The following is a 19,751-nucleotide window of genomic DNA, read 5'->3' on the forward strand; positions in this document are numbered from 1 at the left end:
AATAATGCTGACGTCATTCGACCAATGTGTAGCCACAATTTTTTTGGGGGGGAGATATCTCTTTGGAGGCTCCTAAAATGGGGTTTGGGGGTTCAGCGCTCCTTTAGCTACTACATTACTGCTGTGTGAAGCTTACAACCATCAAGTCTCTGAGGGGTGTGAATTTGACAATAAATAGATCAGGTTACTGTAAATAACTTAGAGAACTGGTTAGGATCACATTGTGTCTTTATATATTTCCCATATCAAATGTACATTTGTAGGATGATGTGATTAATATAGGCCCAGTGTTACTTGGTTGTTTTTGTTCAGTTATGAATGTGCTACTTTCCCTGTACTATAGGCGGCGCCAGTGGATGTTTAAGTGTGAGATAGCCCGGAAAACGGAAGAAGTGAACTTTACACTGACTGGTTCGTTAGTTACTGTCAAAACAATAACCATTACTAAATCTGCTCGGAACAATGTACAGGTGAGTAGCTAATGTTCTTGGGCCACAAACCTGCTAAATATTGTGATAATAGTAATTGTTGCTTCTCGTCGCCCCGGAAAGTTGTTTGTGCTAGACCTCTAGCTAGCTATGTAATTTAGCGTAGCCTGGCTGTTAGCAAGCGAGAGTTGCTAGCATGAACTCTGGCAACAGTAGCTTGCTCCTTGCATGGCTGATTAAATGTAGCTATGTTGTTCATATCAAGAATAATGTATTTGCATATGTATTGTTAAAGATATTTATTTTGCATATAGTTAACTAGCCACCAGTACAATACTCGAAGTTTCGCTATCTAGCCAAATTGTGAACATGGCCACGCGCTGTCAAACGTTGGCCAAAGCCAGGCAAAGCAAACAATTGCTTTAGGACTATATTCTGCGTTAGCGCATAACTGAGTTTAGCTTTATAATCTATTTTGTTAATGGGATTAGCCAGATAGTCTGTGGCTGCTCTAATATCTAATTCACAGGCCAGCGATTTAAACGGACATGTGCCTGTGAGCGGTTAGCCAGCAGTCAGTGCAAGGCAGACAGACAGGGTGGGCGTAACGCCTTTACAGGTGGGCTACTCAAGAAGTAACTGCTAAACGTGTAGTATAGTACAAGGTTGCAGAGGTCACACAATGCTAATCTTTAGAAGAAGCTAGCTTGCTGCTGTATTTATAGAGCAGAGATCGTGCAGGGCTTGTAGCCAGTACAGTGCTCTACAGGCAGGTGTCAGTTTTCTAAACATCCCTTAAAAGTCAACTGGCAGTCTGACACTATGTCCTGGCCGAATACCATATTGCCCACTTGGGGATTTGCCCTGTACAAGCTTTAACAGGCTTATACTGTACTGTAGGTAATTAATTTGTTTCTGTGTTGCCCTTCAGGTTAACAACAGATGGTAGAAGGTGGGTGTTGTCCAGTCGGTGACTCTGACCATCCATCTCTACTATGGTGCTGTGCAGCAGCCTGCTGGCTGTGGCGTTCCTCCTGTCTCAGGCAGGGGGGTTCCTGCACTCTTTGGAAGAGGACGCCCTTCCTAAGGAGTGGGTGCTGCTCCATGTGGTGCAGGGCCACATCGGGGCAGGCAACTACAGCTACCTGCGGCTCAACCACGACGGCAAGATCATCCTGCACATGCGCAGCCTCAAGGGGGACGCAGACTTGTACGTCTCTGACAAAACTCTGCGGCCCAGCTTCGACACCTACAAGCTGCAGTCGGCCACCTGCGGCCAGGACGTGGTCGTAGTACCTGGGGACTTTGTGAGGCCCGTGGGGATTGGCATTTACGGCCACCCGTCATACCAGGAGAGCGAGTTTGAGGTGAGGGTGTTTTACGATCAGACTTCCCTCCAGGACCCGTTCGATAAAAGGTCGTACCCCTCGGAGGAGGACCGGGGGAAGCAGAGCTACTCCCCAGCTCCAGAGGACGACTTCCAGGAAGAGGAGTCCATCTTCTGGACTATTTTCATTGGTATTCTGAAGATTATACTTGAAATTTTGTTCTAAGAAATGTTTGCTGCTGCTCGCTGTCATGTGCATTTAGAATGAGGACACTTGTGGTCTAGTCGAGCTGAGCGCATGATGTCTTAATTTATCTGGGCCCGGTTTCCCAAAAGCATCTTAAGGCTAAGTTCATCTTAGAACCATAGGATGCTTTTGGGTAACCGGGCCCTGGCATTGGTGATCTGAACATTGGGCTGAAATTAACCTAAGGGGAAGAAGAGGAAAATCAAAGGGAATATATATTTTTTTTCGTAAATCGATTGATTATCTTTTGATTAATGACAAAGGCAATGCCAATGTTGCTTGTCAATCAACCTCTTGGCTGAGGCTTACCTCTGTGAAAAAAATATTGAATCAAACCACTAGTGTTTGCATATCTACATCAATTATGCCATCTGATTAAATGACTGGGTTATGGTGCTGACCACTGCTCTCCAAGCAAATACCATGGCCTAACAAACAATTGAAGTTTCTGATTGGTAGTGCCTCAATGGACAGACTCATAGCACTTCTTCATGGAACTCGTGCAATGAGCCTGTTCACTTGAGGTCGTTTAGAGTTTAGCCAACCTGGGCCCGGTTTCCTGATAGCAATGGAACTTAGGCTTACAAGTGTTTTAACAATGTATCTTTCCTACAACGGCCGAAGATGTAACATTTAAGTGATAATGCCAGAGCAACCAGTGTTTGGAGGATATATTGGCACGGACGTCTCGGGCCGGCAAACCGTGCCAATATATCCTCCAAACACCGGCTTCGAGGGCACTTTTATACAATGGGTTACCAACATAAACAAATAATGATTGACATATTTTCATAAACATTTTGAATTTATTCAGACTATTTCATCCTTCCACGAGATCTAGTCCCGACACAAATCTAAGGTTGCTACCCAAGCCGGCTGGTTATTCGTTCTATCGGTTCGGTTGCCAGAGACGCGACCCAGTCATTCACTCTTTTAGTTTGTTCTAAATGTTCCATTGCCATACTGGCTGGCAACGTTCTTATCCCTTGCTTGCTAGCCAACAATGGCTAACTTAGTCACGTCAAACAGTGCAGCCAGAATAACAGCAAAGTAGCTGCATTTGCATTTGTTTAAGCTGTTTTCTCATTACATTTCTCGTCAGGACACTGTTCAGAGGAGCTAGCCAACAACACAGCTAACACAATCCCTTCAAACTGAAGCTGGAAAGACTGCAAACTAGCTGCATTTCGTTTTACCTATTGTCTGTTGACATTTCTTTGTGTATATCCATAAAAATGATGCCAGCTGATTCATGATTTCGACTGGCTGAGAAAAGCTGTCTGCCTGCCTGTCTCATCCCAACTCCTGACACGTTCATTACTATGGGACAGCTGGAGATCTCATTTCAATTTTGAAACAATGTTGCAAATGTCAGAGAGACAGACAGCAAGGTTTATACAAATCTCTGTTGTTGAAAATCAAATGCTAGTCGAAAAGAAATGGGAGATAATGTCTAGATGCTTTTCAATAGTGGAGATCAAGTTTATAAATTGCCTGGCTGGGCTGATGAGACAGTGGATTGCGCAGTGAGATGGAACAGAGTAAATAGGCATTTCAACGGCATAGCTTAACTTTTGGAATAGACACCGGCTGGAATGCGGTTTTAACCAATACGCATCCAGGATTAGACCCACCCGTTGTATAATTCCCAAAACACCAGGCAGAGAGAACATTCACTAAGTGCGTTGTTGAGGCATGTGTCGATGCTGATAGGATCGGAAGAAAGGCAACGCTGCTCTGATCAGCTTTCTCCATTCAAATCTTACCTTAACATTATACTTATTCCACGATACTGACGATGGATCAGCTCCTTGAAAGATATCACATATGGCTGAAAATATTAGGCAAATTGAGATTTGGTACATCATGAAATATATTGAGACAAATTACAGACAGTATCATACAAGTAGCAAAATAGAACTCAATTGATTGAACATTAAATGTATTTCAATATGATTGAAATAGGCCTATAGCCTACTTACTGTAGGCTATTTATATTTTAATGCAGTAGTCTCGGTTTTAATTTGAAGCATGTTTTTATACGTCGCTTGTTTGTATCAATTGCAAGGACGTTGGAAACTTTGTATTTGTAGTAAACTGTGTTCTGAAGTTATCAGCAGTCACAGAGAGGCGAATAAACCATGTGATTCTATGTTTAGCGGAGATCTGTGTATAAAGTGACGCGGCAGGGCAAAAAAGCATCTAACGACGCACTTAGCTGTGCTACGAGTTGTCTGAGCCAGGCGTTCGATTACGAGCGTTTAAGTGCAACGATGGTTTTGGGAAACAGCTCTGAGATTTAACGATGCGCCTACAAAGGTTCTAACGATGAACTTAGCCTTAAGATGCTTTTGTGAAAGCGGGCCTGTTCAGTAGGTTCCAAATGGGAACAAATTACTTGAAACTTTTTGCGTTTCCATTTGAAAACATTTGCTCCCATATGTGCCTAATGAACAAGACCCAGGTCTAAATTGGTGTCCTGGGTCTGAATTATGCAACAACTAAATATCAGTACACCAGTGAGCAGAGATGTTCAACAGTGCCTTTTGATATGTCATGTTTTGGGTGAATGGCAATGCAACATCTCATGCAAATGGAGTCATTTTATAAGATTTTCAAATAAAGATGTGATTATCTTTGCAAAATGTCTGTCTGGGATATCCACAATATTTTTGTGAAATGGATTCAGATTCACCAAGTGCAATGATTATCACAGTTTGTTCACTTGACTCTACAAGTATCAGACTCATTGAAATGCATATAGGTTTCTCTTACAAGCAATATTTTTATATTTTCCATAACATGTTCCATACATGCCATGAATGCTTGCATGAACACAAATCGGACATGAGGCAAAAGCAAGAAGAGGACCATGCTCCACCCACTCAAGGGTGTTCTCTCAGAGTTTCTAAAACTATAGCTCGTTTCTCGTGAGTGTCCTACAGGTTTCATTCCATGGAGGTCGCTGTTTAACCAGTTGAGAGAGAGAAACTTGTCGGCGGTGATCCTGTTACCTGCTTGCCTCCATTTTGTGTTGGACGGCCCATTTCCGGGTTTCCGAGAAGCGACCGAAACAGTTGTGAAGCGAGTCTCGCTTTGCTTACAAGAGCAGAATAAAAAGTACATGACAATAGGATATAAACTGGAGATACGCGTACCTCGAATTAGCTCTTGCACCTAAATATAACTTGTTTAGCGCCATAGTTCAGACGCCAGCTAAATTACACTGGACCGCTGACAGCTGGCGCGAGTAAACAGTAACTTGGCTAGTAAGCTAACTTTGGGTTTCAGATTTTGTTGATGTCGCTAGCAAGCTAACTTAGCTGCTAGTGCCCCCCAGTTTTTATTAGATGTTCTATGCAAGTAACCGAGAGCCGCCTACTGCCTGGGATTGTGTTAACTAGCAAACTTGCCACAACTGCAGTTTCCATTCATGTTGTTATTGAAGACAAGACTCGCAATCCTTCGAGACAGGGTAAGTCACTGCCAATCCACCCAGCTAGTTAACAGTAGTTAGATCAACATGTTATCCAGCTAATAACTAGTTGACGCACTTTATATACATTTTACTTAGATTGCTACGTTAATTCAAATAGCAATGGCCATTTAGGAAGTTCAAGTTGTAGTCCAAGAGGGAGGAATTGCATTGTTTTCGAACTTTCCTTGCATGTTTTTGGGCTCGCTCACCTGGCACCTCTTGTAGATTGACAGAGTGTGCGTAGACGTTGGCTAACGACTCGAGCGCATTTCTGATTTGGAATTTTGCCTTCTCAAATCTGTGCTTAAATTAGTGGCAGTTCAGTAACAAACGCAGTCTCATTTTCTACATATCAGAAAATGAAATTCAAGTGACACTTCTGACTCAGGCCTGCTCGTTTTAGGGTTACTAGTTTCTGTTTTATGACGTTAGGACTTATTTCCCCGTCCACAAAAGCATAAAACTTCCTCATCACATGAGGTTGGAGACGGCGCGGTACACCTCCCCAACCTTGTAAGAATGTCATAAAACCTCAGTCCATTGGCAATTCTTCAAGTAGGCGCATGTACAGGTGATAACTGCCAAAATAATGGAAACACTTCAGTAAATCAGGAATGCAAAATATATTGAAAGCAAGTGCTTCCACACAGGTGTGGTTCCTGAGTTAATTAAGCAATTCACATCCCATCATGCTTAGGGTCATGTATAAAAATGCTGGGCAGGACATCATTTTGGCTACCATGGCTATGCCCCCATAGGATGACAATGCCCTGTGTGGAAGCACGAGTGGCCACTGAATGGTTTGATGAGCATGAAAATGATGTAAACTGTATGTCATGGCTTCCTCAGTCACCAGATCTCAACCCAATTGAACATTTATGTGAGATTCTAGAGACATTTTGATTGGTATAAATGGTCGGTGCTGGTATTACAAAAACAACATCAAATCTTGTCAATGGATGAATCATGAAGGGGTGGGATGTGCTGTCCACTCTTGGTTTGTCTCACTCGAGGTAGAAACTTACAACTTCCTTGTCGCCATACTGGCTAGCTCACCCGATGACATTCCATTTGTTTTCCTCTTCTGTGAAAACCTGTTCAAACACCTGTTAATAGGCAGCCTGTGGAATGGAGTGTAGGGGTGAGTGAAGGAGGGTGGGGTTTGCTGCGAGGCCTAGCTCAACGTGCTGTATGCCTGTATCCTCAATGAGCTCAGCCCAGCCAGCGAACTGGTTTGGGGAGCTCTACTGAGCTGAATCATTCTAGAGTGCGTATATGCATGTAGAATTAGAGGATAGCTGTTTTTAGTGTGATCGAGGTGAATTGTAATGTTCCTTGAACAGATGTCCCAATGATATCTTGACTCACCTGAGTTCAATACAGTCCACCAATGTCAATCATGACACTACAAGGATGTTCAATATTACTCTGACCTCAGTTCAGGAGTGTTCATTTTGACCCTGTTGTGTTTATTTGACTGAACCGAGTCTCCCCTCTTGTTTCGCAGGTGTTTGAGGCTGTACCCAGAGCTGAGACGGTGAACTAACCCCCTCCCCAAGGTGCCCACAGAGGGAAAGGATGCCCATTCCTCCTCCTCCCCCTCCTCCCCCAGGACCCCCTCCTCCCCCCACCTTCAACCAGGTCAGTCCAGCTCCTAACTCGATGTTCAAAACATGACAACACTCACAAGTCCTCTGAAGGGTTTCTAGAGCATCATAATTACATGATAAAATAACTGAAATCACTTATTTGCTGTTGTATTGTGAAGGATGATATGACACATGCTAGTGTTAGATACTATGTCTAATATATTATTATGTCCACATTTCCCATAGTATGATTTCTAGGGTTGATATGCCATATTTATAAAGGCTGCGATTTATTGATGCAGTTTTTACCTGTAAACAAATCCACACCCACACAGGCACCATCGGGATTACATCAACTTGCAGCATAATGCTGCATTGCCATCTGTTGCTATAACGACGGAACCTTATGCAGTTCATGTTATCATTGGCATGGTCAACCTAAATAACATGGTGGTTTGCTCATATCCTCTCCTCAGGCGAACACTACAGCACCTAAGTTGAATCGGGATGGCGCGAAGGGGAGAGGAGCGTTGCTCTCTGATATCTCCAAAGGAGCCAGGCTGAAGAAGGTTGGAGTGGTCAATGACCGAAGTGCACCTATTATAGAGAGTAAGTAGCATAGTAAACATATAGGAGATATAAACTAACTTTTGCACTCTCCTCATTTCCCGCTGATACACACATAGACACACACACAGACTATACATGTACGTTTATGTATACATACATGCAAAATTCCATGCCACAAATAGCTTTCAACAATGTCAATGCAAGCATTATCAACACAACAGTGTAACAAGGATATTTGTCCCTCTGCTTTCCCCAGAACCAAAGGAAAGTGGTGGAGGAGGTGGTGGTGGAGGTGGTAGAGGAGGAGGAGGGAGCAGTGGAGGGTCAGGGGCAGGCCTTGGAGGCCTGTTCGCTGGGGGCATGCCAAAACTACGATCAGTTGGAGCTGGAGGTAAGCAGAATTCACTTCATATGATTAGAATATAAGTGGGGCCCTATAAAATCAGCTTTATTTTTTGCCTGATTCTGTTTTGTTTTTTCTTAAAATCGGTTATCTTTTTTGTTTTTCCAGGTTTCCGTTTTCCCACGTTTTTTAAAGGTGCACAATGCAGAAATCACTCCGCCATTTCCTGGTTGCTAAAATTCTAATAGTTTGCCTAATTTCAAGCAAGTAAAGTGTAGAGAATCATTGTACAATCTAAATCGCTGTGAAATATTTTCCATAACCAAAAATATTGTATTTTCAGCAGTTTGAAGCTGGTGTACAAAACCGAAAGTAAAAGACGCAAAAAATGAAACTTAAGAACGGGAAGCATAGAAATAGTACACACAGAACATATCTACCACTTCTTAGACTTGATTTCAATGAATTACATTTCTATGTTAATTTGGTCGTGTCGCCCCCAAAAAGTTACATATTGCAGCTTTAATAGAAAAACAACCAAATTGGATGTTCTAAGTCTACAACAATGCTTATTTTGATTTTTGGGTGTAGTTTAATGCAAGTTCGTGTGATTGCAGAGTTTGCAAAACAAATGGCAACTGGATTGATGCAAATAATCCTGATATAATTCTGCCAGGTAGGCATAGGCTACTTTGTAGTTAGCGTTTAATTGGGAAGGTTTTTGGGAAAGCCTTTCCATCTCTACCAGAGATGCACACACACAAATACACAGACGGGCATTCCTGTAAATACAAATCACTGATGCATTTTTTAAATGTCTTATGATTAACTTGGACAAATTAATGCATTTTCTAATAAGTTCAATACATTTTAGTTTATTTCCTACTAAGTTCAATATATTTTTGAATATTGTATATTTTTTTAATTTCTGGATTCCGTGGTTCCGTCTGCGGATTTTATAGGGCCCTATGTAAATATGCTACTATAAATATACTGCAGAAACACTGGCACCCAGGCTACTAGAAGTTCTACATTTGCCATGATGTGAATGGTTCAAAGTATCTGAATGGGTGTATTTATGCATAGTGTTCTAAAATGTGTGTTTCAATGCCTTCCTTCCAGACACCTCAGTGGGCAGATCAGCCCTGCATCCCCCAGGCTCCAGACCTGCAGCCCCCCGGTCCACCCCAGGCCACTCTGCCTCCCCCTCCCCAGGAGACAAACCCTCCCAAAGAGACAAACCCTCCGCCCCGGAGTCCCAGCGCTCCCACCGCCCCTCTCTCCCCGACATCTCCCGCCCTCCAACCAGTGCCAGCTCCTCCCACTCCTCCACTGGGGGCATGAAGCACAGTACTTCAGGCTCAGCTCCGCCCCCTCCCCCTTCTTCAGGCATGAAGCACAGCTCATCAGCCCCACCCGCTCCGCCTTCTTCGACAGGGGGCATGAAGCCCAGCACATCCGCCCCGGCTCCTCCCCCGCCGTTTAACCGTAGTGGTTACCACGGCAACGCCCCATCATCCCCCCAACAAAAGGCCCCAGTAGGCCCCACCAACAGCCGGGAGAAGCCCCTCCCCCCGACGCCCCAAAGAGGCCCGGCTCCGCCCAGCTCTGGCCCCCCTCCATCGAGACCGCCTCTTTCCTCCACGCGGCCGCCCACTGGGGGGTCCTCGGCGCCCCCTCCGCCCCCGCCTTACAGGCATCCCTCTGGGGGAACCTCCAATGGCCCCATGGGGCACCATGGTGGAGATGGGGCTCCGAAACTGCCCCAGAGGCACAACTCACTGCACAAGAAGAACTCAGGTGGCAGCCACGGCGGACGCAATCATGCGCCTCCACCACCCCCGTCGCCATCTCCAGGACCTCCAGGGGGCGGCAGACCACCCCCACCCGCCAGGGAGCCCCCCGGCCGGAAATCAGGTACTAGAACACAGCTGTATGTTTATATTGGGGAGCCGTTAGTCATATCAAGGGACTACTGTCACAGTGTAATGCCCTTTTCCAAATCAACCCTTTCTTCCACACACAATATCATGGTCTGAAATGAAAGGATGGGTAGTAGCGATAGACTTAGACATCACAACATTGTATATGTCCCATTATGGTGTCAGAGCATGGGAAGCGCCATTGAGGCTATCTCCATTTTTAAGTAGTCAATCTTCTTCTACTTCTATGAGTTGGCAAACAAACTGAAAGGGTGCATACTGCTACCTGTATTGTGTTGTTTGAACAGGTATTAAGCCAAGGTTGCCGATCTACTGCCACCTGCAGTTATGGAATGTTTGCTCACAAGTATACAGTGTATTCGGAAAGTATTCAGACCCCTTGACTTTTTAAACATTTTGTTACGTTACAGCCTTATTCTAAAATGAATTAAATCGTTTTTTTCCCTCATCAATCTACACACAATACCCCATAATGACAAAGGTGAAACTGGTTTTTAGAAATGTTTGCACATTTATATAAACATTTTAAAAATCACATTTACGTAAGTATTCAGACCCTTTACTCAGTACTTTGTTGAAGCACCTTTGGCAGCGATTACAGCCTCAAGTCTTCTTGGGTATGATGCTACAAGCTTGGCACACCTGTATTTGGGGAGTTTCTCCCATTCTTCTCTGCAGATCCTCAAGCTCTGTCAGTTTGGATGGGGAGTGTCGCTGCACAGCTATTTTCAGGTCTCTCCAGAGATGTTCGATCGGGTTCAAGTCCAGGCTCAGGGTGGGCCACTCAAGGACATTCAGGGGCTTGTCCCGAAGCCACTCCTGCGTTGTCTTGGCTGTGTGCTTAGGGTCGTTGTCCTGGTGGAAGGTGAACTTTCGCCTCAGTCTGAGGTCCTGAGCGCTCTGGAGCAGGTTTTCATCAAGGATCTCTCTGTACTTTGCTCTGTTCATCTTTCCCTCTATCCTGACTAGTCTCCCAGTCCCTGCCGCTGAAAAACATCCCTACACTATGATGCTGCCACCACCATGCTTCACCATAGGTATGGTGCCAGGTTTCCTCCAGACGTGAACTTGGCATTCAGGCCAAAAAGTTCAATCTTGGTTTCATCAGACCAGAGAATCTTGTTTCTCATAATATAATAAATAATATGCCATTTAGCAGACGCTTTTATCCAAAGCGACTTAGTCATGCGTGCATACATTTTTTTTTTTTGTGTATGGGTGGTCCCGGGGATCGAACCCACTACCTTGGCGTTACAAGCGCCGTGCTCTACCAGCTGAGCTACAGAGGACCACGTACATCCTGGTCTGAGAGTCTTTAGGTGCCTTTTGGCTAACTCCCAAGCGGGCTGTCATGTGCCTTTTCCTGAGCAGTGGCTTCCATCTGGCCACTCTACCATAAAGGCCTGATTGGTAGAGTGCTGCAGAGATGGTTGTCCTTCTTGAAGATTCTCCCATCTCCACAGAGGAACTCTAGAGCTCTGTCAGAGTGACCATCGGGTTGTTGTTCACCTCCCTGACCAAGGCCCTTCTCCCCCGATTGCTCAGTTTGGCCGGGCGGCCAGCTCTAGGAAGAGTCTTGGTGGTTCCAAACTTCTTCCATTTAAGAATGATGGAGGCCACTGTGTTCTTGGGACCTTCAATACTGCAGACATTTTTTGGTACCCTTCCCCAGATCTGTGCCTCAACACAATCCTATCGCCGAGCTCTACAGACAATTCCTTTTACCTCATGGCTCGGTTTTTGGCCTGACATGCACTGTCAACTGTGGGACCTTATATAGACAGGTGTGTGCCTTTCCAAATCATGTCCAATCAATTGAATTTACCACAGGTGGACTCCAATCAAGTTGTAGAAACATCTCAAGGATGATCAATAGAAACAGGATGTACCTGAGCGCAATTTCGAGTCTCATAGCAAAGGGTCTGAATACTTATGTAAATAAGGTATTTTTGTTTTATTTGTAATAAATGTGCAAACATTTCTAAAACCCATTTTTTCGCTTTGTCATTATGGGGTATTGTGTGTAGATTGATGAGGGGAAATGTAATTTAATCAATTTTAGAACAAGGCTGTAATGTAACAAAATGTGGAAAGAATCAAGGGGTCTGAATACTTTATGAATGCACTGTAAATCATTAGCTGATCCCTCCTGATAACCCGGATGGAATCATGTGACCCTTACTTAACCATAGGAAGTCCCACCCAGTTGAAAGTCCTCAATGGCACGACCCATGCTAATACGGGCTTTTGGGCACTAGAGTCATCAATCTATCTCTGTGGTAATTAGGGCTGACCCCATTTAGTTGATTGTTTGGTCGATAGGCTGTTGGTCGACCAATTATTTTTTGTCGAGCAGTGCCAAATATATTTACAAAAATGATGGCACACGAGACACGTCTGATTCACGCCTGTCTGAGTGGACTAATCCATTGCGGAGGCCGCAGGGATGGCACACTAGTAGTACATTTACCGTTAATTCCCATAATTTATAATCTACAATATTTGTTTGGTTACAGTAATTTCTGTTAATGCATTCAATATATTATTACTACAGTCAACCTAGCCTAGGTTGTGCAGAGCGCACAACCTAGGCTACACTTGTGAGAGTTTTGGTTTATTTCATTCCATTTACGAGTTGTCAATTTATTCATTGTCTTTTGTTTGGAGTGCTCCTTTCAATCATGAGTAAGGACACGCACTTGATTATGCATATAGAAGTAGGACTAATCTACCTGGCCTGTGCGCAAATGTAGGCCTATAAGTGTGCCCATTTGGGGATCTGATACCATTTCTGATTGTCTTAACTCACCATCACTGTGGAGCTTGTCAAAGTATTTTTTTCTTCGCCTCAAACTGCAAGTAAACAAAGTCTGTTTTTACATCCATTGAGAATGACAATAGTTCCTCAATGTAGCCTATTTGAACAATCTTTCCAGCTCTCACTTTCGATTACCACAAGCATTTCGCTACACCCGCAATAACATCTGCTAAACACATTTACATTTTAGTAATTTAGCAGACGCTCTTTAAAATGTGATTTGATTTGATGAAAGGGGAAAAAGATGTCATGCTCTGATCCGGTGGAAACGTCATAAAATAGGCCTAATGATTACTTCTTATCCCTTGCGCAAAATAGCCTACAGCTGTGTCTGTCTGTCTGGAGCTCACTGGTGTGGGAAACTCTGAAGGCCCAGAATATTTTATACAATTTTGCAAGTTTGCTAGTTAATACAATAGTTGATACAATGTTTCAAGTTCCTTGCAGACAGGCCATGTGTAGCCAATGTGATTTATAGGATATTTATTTTTATCATGATATTTTCTACCTGCGGGCTGCAATGTTTTATTTGTTTGCTTTTATGTAGGCTATTTTTACATAATAGCAATAAAGTTACTTTTAGATTTGTATCATTTTCATTTAGATAGATTTTTTTTTTATTAAAACCACAACATTGATTTTGAGATATGAAGACTTTATTATAAATGAAACTGTTCCACGAAAATGTGCATATGAAAATCATAGCTGGCATTCAGATCAGTAGAAATGGTACGATAACATGGCACTCCAAGTGGAAAATGTTGCCGACCGCTGGTGTAGCCTATTACCGGCAGCAGAGAGAGGAGGGCGGGAACAGGTTTTTGTTCTTCTGGTTAGGCTATATCGATCTCTGGCTCCTTCCCACTTTAGTTATTTGTGTGTTTTTATTATTAAAGCATCAGACAAGCTCAGTAGCCTACATATAGTTGATTTGGAAAAATATATGGAAAAATACAAATTGTAATTTCTCCCAATCGATTGGTCGTAAGAACAGACGACTCTCGGTCGACTAAGATTTTTTTTGTTGTTGTCGGGAACAGCCCTAATGGTAATTGCAATATGACAATTGGTAGGGCTAGGGGTTGATTTGGAATTGAGCATTTTGAATACGCAGCCGCATGTTGTCATTAGACTGCTGAGGCCTTCGCAACGAGGCCTCCCTAGTTTCTCTGCATTCCACAAGTTCTCTGGAATATTCTGGCATTCTTCTCGCTTTTGTTCTCTCTCTCTTTATATCAGCCTACAGTATCTACTCTTTCTCGCAACCTGACCAGTCCTGATCCGTTGGGCATGGTCTGTTATTTAAGGACATGCAGTGCATTCGGAAAGTATTCAGATCCTTTGACTTTTTCCACATTTTGTTACGTTACAACCTTATTCTAAAATGGATTAAATACTTTTTTTCCTCATCAATCTACACACAATACCCCATAATGACAAAGCAAAACAGGTTTTTAGAAATGTTTGCAAATGTATAAAAAAAAAAACAGATACCTTATTTACATAGGTATTCAGACCCTTTGCTATGAGACTCAGGTGCATCTTGTTTACATTGATCATCCTTGAGATGTTTCTACACTTGATTGGAGTCCACCTGTGGAAAGCTCAATTGATTGGACATGATTTGGAAAGGCGCACACCTGTCTATATAAGGTCCCACAGTTGACAGTGCATGTCAGAGCAAAAACCAAGCCATGAGGTGGAAGGAATTGTCCGTAGAGCTCCGAGACAGGATTGTGTCGAGGCACAGATCTGGGGAAGGGTACCAACACATTTCTACAGCATTGAAGGTCCCCAAGAACACAGTGGCCTCCATCATTCTTAAATGTAAGAAGTTTGTTACCACCAAGACTCTTCCTATAGCTGTCCGCCCGGCCAAACTGAGCAATCAGGGGCGAAGGGCCTTGGTCAGGGAGGTGACCAAGAGACACTCCTCAGTAAAATGCACATTACAGCACGCTTGGAGTTTGCCAAAAGGCACCTAAAGGACTCCCAGACCATGAGAAACAAGATTCTATGGTCTGATGAAACCAAGACTGAACTCTTTGATGAACGGAGCAAAGTATAGAGATCCTTGTTGAAAACCTGCTCCAGAGCGCTCAGGACCTCAGACAGGGGCGAAGGTTCACCTTCCAACAGGACAACGACCCTGAGCACAAAGCCAAGACAACGCAGGAGTGGCTTCGGGACGAGTTTCTGAATGTCCTTGAGTGGCCCAGCCAGAGCCTGGACTTGAACCCGCTCGAACAGCTCTGGAGAGACCTGAAAATAGCTGTGCAGTGATGCTCCCCATCCAACCTGACAGAGCTTGAGAGGATCTGCAGAGAAGAATGGGAGAAACTCCCCAAATACAGGTGTGCCAAGATTGTAGCGCCAAACCAAAGAAGACTCGAGGCTGCCAAAGGTGCTTCAACAAAGTACTGAGTAAAGGGTCTGAATACTTATGTAAATGTGATATTTACATTCTTTTTTTAATATATACATTTGCAAACATTTCTAAAAACCTGTTTTTGCTTTGTCATTATGGGTTATTGTGTGTAGATTGATGAGGGGGGGGGGGAACATTTAATCAATTTTAGAATAAGGCTGTAACGTAACAAAATGTGGAAAAAGCCTGAATACTTTCCGAATGCTCTGTACCTCTTTTTCAGTTTACTGTAGAGTACAGTACATACATTTTTCAGAAAGTTAAAGGTTGGAAGGGATATTTTTGCTCCTTAATTGCTTATGTGATTAATTTATTTGAATCAGGCATCATCATGGTCTTACTATTGTGTGTGTTTGTTTGCTACCGATGCAGCCCCTTCTGCACCCAATCCTGGGTCACGAAACGGGGGTGGTGGCCAAGCCCCTCTTCCCCCGCCCCCCTACCGGGTCCACAGCGCTGTCACCCACAACACCACCTCCTCGGAGCCACCCCACCACACCCGGGGGCCCAAGCCCCCTCCCCCCCCTTCATCTTCCTCCCTCTCCTCCCGCACCGGACCCCCGCCGCCTCCCCCGCCCATCCGCAATGGACACTCCTCATCCTCTTCCTCCAAGTCCAATATAGGTGAGTCAGGACAGGCTAATATCCTCCATCTCCCAGTCCTGGTCCTCAGTGTCGCCTGTACATGCTGGTTTTTGAACAACTGTCACTGCTTTTGATGAATGTGATGTGATTGTTGCCGGCTTTTCATCGCTTTAGAATCTATCTTGTGTTGAGTATTAGCCTCAACACCACCCAACAGCCCTGAACACAGTGTACTTTTGAACACTATTGCCATTTGTTAGCTCTCAAACCAACAGACATGTTGGAGACACTAGTAGCCTAGTTGTTGTTGGTAGTAGATTGTCAGGTATTATAGCCTCATATTCAAATGCCATCTCAGGAATGCAAATGCCCCCTGTAGTTCCTGTTGCATCGTGACCAACCCAGAGCATTCATAGAGTTAATAGATTGCACAGTCAGATTAATGTTTCCAGGAGAACTGACCATTGTGCATGGCTTTATTAATGGAAATGGAAATTACTAGAGCAAGGTCGACAAGTCAAAAATACTTGACTTTTAATTTGTTTATATGCAGGGCCATGCTAACATGTTACTGTACTTTATTAATTATATTACTATAATGAAGTGTTGGCCCTACATATAAACAAATTAGTCGACCTTGCTCTAGATATTGATCTTGATTTACAATGAATGTTGTGTTGACCCTTTACCTTTCTTAACCCTCAGATGATTTTGAGTCCAAGTTCGACTTCCACCCAGTGGAGGACCTCCCACCCCCTGAGGAATATAGGAATTTCACCAAGATCTACCCCAGCAAAAGCAATAAACCTGGTCCAGGTACAGGCTTAATTCATTCTCAACACCACTGCCTACATACAGACTGTACACAACATCCAATAAATGGCCTCTGCACTACTGTGTCACAATGTTATTACCATATGGAATGTCAGCTGGGATTTGGAATTCAAGCAAATGATTGATATGGGCTCTTTCAATTCGTCTTTCCGTGATTCCTCGCATTCTTTCGACTTGCCTCCTTCGCAATCGTATTGGAGGAGAAGGTCCATGGTCCCTCCCCTTCTTCTCCAATGCTTTTTGAGAATGATGCGAGGAATTGAGAAAAGATTAATAGAAAAAAGAGCCACACGGTTGTTTTTGGAAGTAGGAACTGATCTGATGTAACCTTTGTTTCCTCTACTTCCTGTAGCCATGTTCCGGGGAGTACCTCCAGCGCCACCGGTGGCAAGGTGAACTATGGAATTCAGGAGCACAAGGACTTTAATAACTCACTCAGTCTAATCAGAAGACGTTCAGGGGAGTGGCACAACACTCGAAACACACACAGGCCTAAACAGACACACTTTATATGACCAGCCGGAAACCGGTCAATTCCAAACACTATAGCAAATTCACTAGTCTTGTTCGACACTATGTTTTTACAAAACTCTACACTACTAGTCGCTCTCTTTTGCACAAACACTTCAGACACTTCTGTCTTCTTAGCATGATAGAACAAAACCACTCTGAGCTGAGGAACTGACCTGTTTGACTGTGCTGTGGCCACAAGCCAATCCTTCTACAAGATGGCGGGCATTGCATTGATGATACTTTATAGCAGCAGGACCAACTAAGACTTCTGAATTCTGCATTTCATCTTTTGAAATGTGCGCATAATCTACGATAATGATGAGGTTGATGATGATTTCCTGCGATTATGAATTATGTTTTAAAATGTTGTATGGTTAACCGCGGTAACTGTGCTGTAAGTAGGGAAATATAGTACACACACCAACGTTGCCAACAATGCGTTGGGTGTCAATTGGTATCTATAGGACGTGGTGTGTTTTCTATATGTTTTAAAATGCAGTGCTACCAGTGCCCTGAGGAGAAGGAGTGTGGAATAGAATTCTCTCCAACCTTGATGTGCCAATAGTGGGGCGGAGTAGAATATCACACTTAGAAAAGCTGTCGTTTGCGTCACACAGAAATGGCTTAGTTTTTTGGAATCTTGTTTTTCATTACTTTGAGTAATGAAACAGGGGACAGGAGACGTTACTTGAATGCTTGTCATGTTATGTTAAGAGAGGGTGAATCTTGCTGACAGTGAGTGACAGTCTTTACATTGTGAGAGAGGCATTCCCAATTTGATTAGTTTTTTATTTCTTCCTCAAGGCATTGCTCTGTGGCAGCATAACCGCTTAACCGTGGCACCTGTGGATGCCATGTTTTTACACTAGAGGAGAACAGAAAGTGCTGCTCTGATCGGTTGCATTCTAGGTTTATCTGAAATTCTACTAATCTTTAATTTTGTCAACATTACGAAATGCTGCAGGGATCCACATTGCCGCTCCTCTTTAATGGGCGTTAGCTACCAAAGCTCCTTTACTTTATTGATCAAGGAAGGCGTTTGAGAGTACTGTATGAAATTCCGCGTTCACTTTATTCAATGCTGTTCCTGTTTCAAGGCCTCAAGGGGGCAATCATGGCTAAATTATGACCCTCATTCCTTTCTTTGGACCAAGGGTAGCTTTGCAGGGCTGTGTCAGTCATTCAACCCGGTCTATTTCTGGAGTTTATAAGGGACCCCTTATCACTGTTTGTTATAAAATCCTTCAAGGAACAAAAAAGATCAATTTTTTGAGACTAGAATATTTGATTTTACTGCTGGTGGCCCTTTGGAATGGACCGTATCATGGCCAGAGGGAAACTATAATGCTTGAGTTAATGCATTCCTATGCAAGGAACGGTTTTGTAGGTATTCTCACTTCTCGTTGATAGAAACTAACCAAAAAGGAAACACCTAAGTGCCAGACAAGGTGTAGGGCGAAGTTGCTCCTAGATGCTGATTTTGGGTCAGTTTTGTATTTTCCCTACTAATGGTTAAGGTTAGGATTGGGGGAGGGAATCTGATCCTATATATGTACCTAGGGGAAACTTCACCTGGAGCACCAGGGAACTATTTGGGCAGAGTAGGCCCCATAAATGTCATCATGGTGGATTTATATAATTTGTATTACTTATGAGCTCCTAAATGCGTCATACCTAAACTGTCATTATGTTGTAGCATTGTGATTTCTGTTATATGATTTCACTACAGTGAAAGAACTACAAGGACCAGCTACATGAGAATAGATTCCTTTTCTCTTCTTCATTCCGTTTATGTAGTCCTCAGGCTGGTTGTTGCCTTACACCTCTATTGTCATACTTATCGGTACCAGTGCATTTGTAAAAATGATTTTTTTTTTTATTATATATTGTATTTCTATATCTATTAAATGAAATAATTAATGTCTATTTACAGAAAGTATGAGGAATATGGTAATCATAGTTATTGATCTATTTTAATGTTTGTAAAAAGCTAGTGATATAGGGAGGAAATTAATTTAAAAAATGTAACAGTCCAGTTGTGGGCTTTGTCTGACGGCCAGAGAGACTGGTCTCTTTGCAGCACTTCTCTTTATGCCTGACCGTGTGTAACTTATGTGATTGATGGATATGTTTATTCTTACACAGGTGACTCATTGACTGTGTGGTTCTCACCCTGTTCATTCCTACTGTGGTCATTTCACGTGTTAATCAACCATGTTTTATCATTTGAAATAAATATATGCCTTTGGGGGGAAAAAGGGGTACATGATTGTTTTTAACTTTCAGATTTGGTGTCCATTGTATTTGACTCTTTATCACCAAATCTATCATCCGTCTTTGATGTATTTCTAAAGAGATTATCACAAGTTATTTCAATGCAATTTAAGCTTCTTGCAAATGCAATTTACAGTAATTTATTGTGGAAGTTAACAAGAATGAATGTTTTTACAGTAGATTATTATAGCCTACACAGAAAAATAAAGAACTCAAATTAATTGGTTGTACAGTTATACACATTAAATGTATGCATCATTTCAAAAATATTTAAATATGTATGCAGTAGTTATAGTAATTATCTCAAACTGCATCCAAGGTACTAACAACACCAGAGAATATTGTGCCAAATGCGTCACCAGACTGCTGAATTT

General features: G+C 43.0%; 2 protein-coding genes across 2 annotated transcripts; both read left to right on the plus strand.

The window, feature by feature from the left end:
- Positions 1 to 385: 385 nt before the first annotated feature.
- On the plus strand, positions 386 to 4,643 carry LOC311131481 (UPF0669 protein C6orf120 homolog). Its single transcript, XM_084164502.1, has 2 exons — positions 386 to 470; positions 1,360 to 4,643. Exon 2 carries the CDS (start codon positions 1,424 to 1,426, stop codon positions 1,979 to 1,981), a length of 558 nt encoding a protein of 185 aa, XP_084020628.1. The 5' UTR covers positions 386 to 470; positions 1,360 to 1,423; the 3' UTR covers positions 1,982 to 4,643.
- A 423-nt stretch (positions 4,644 to 5,066) lies between these two features.
- On the plus strand, positions 5,067 to 19,546 carry LOC311131207 (uncharacterized protein). Its single transcript, XM_084164059.1, has 8 exons — positions 5,067 to 5,477; positions 6,988 to 7,121; positions 7,546 to 7,678; positions 7,896 to 8,030; positions 9,105 to 9,899; positions 15,544 to 15,795; positions 16,462 to 16,572; positions 16,943 to 19,546. Exons 2-8 carry the CDS (start codon positions 7,059 to 7,061, stop codon positions 16,984 to 16,986), a joined length of 1,533 nt encoding a protein of 510 aa, XP_084020185.1. The 5' UTR covers positions 5,067 to 5,477; positions 6,988 to 7,058; the 3' UTR covers positions 16,987 to 19,546.
- Positions 19,547 to 19,751: the final 205 nt, after the last annotated feature.

The sequence above is a fragment of the Coregonus lavaretus genome (genome assembly GCF_964263955.1).
Source record: "Coregonus lavaretus genome assembly, chromosome: 6".
NCBI classification, from domain to species: domain Eukaryota; kingdom Metazoa; phylum Chordata; class Actinopteri; order Salmoniformes; family Salmonidae; genus Coregonus; species Coregonus lavaretus.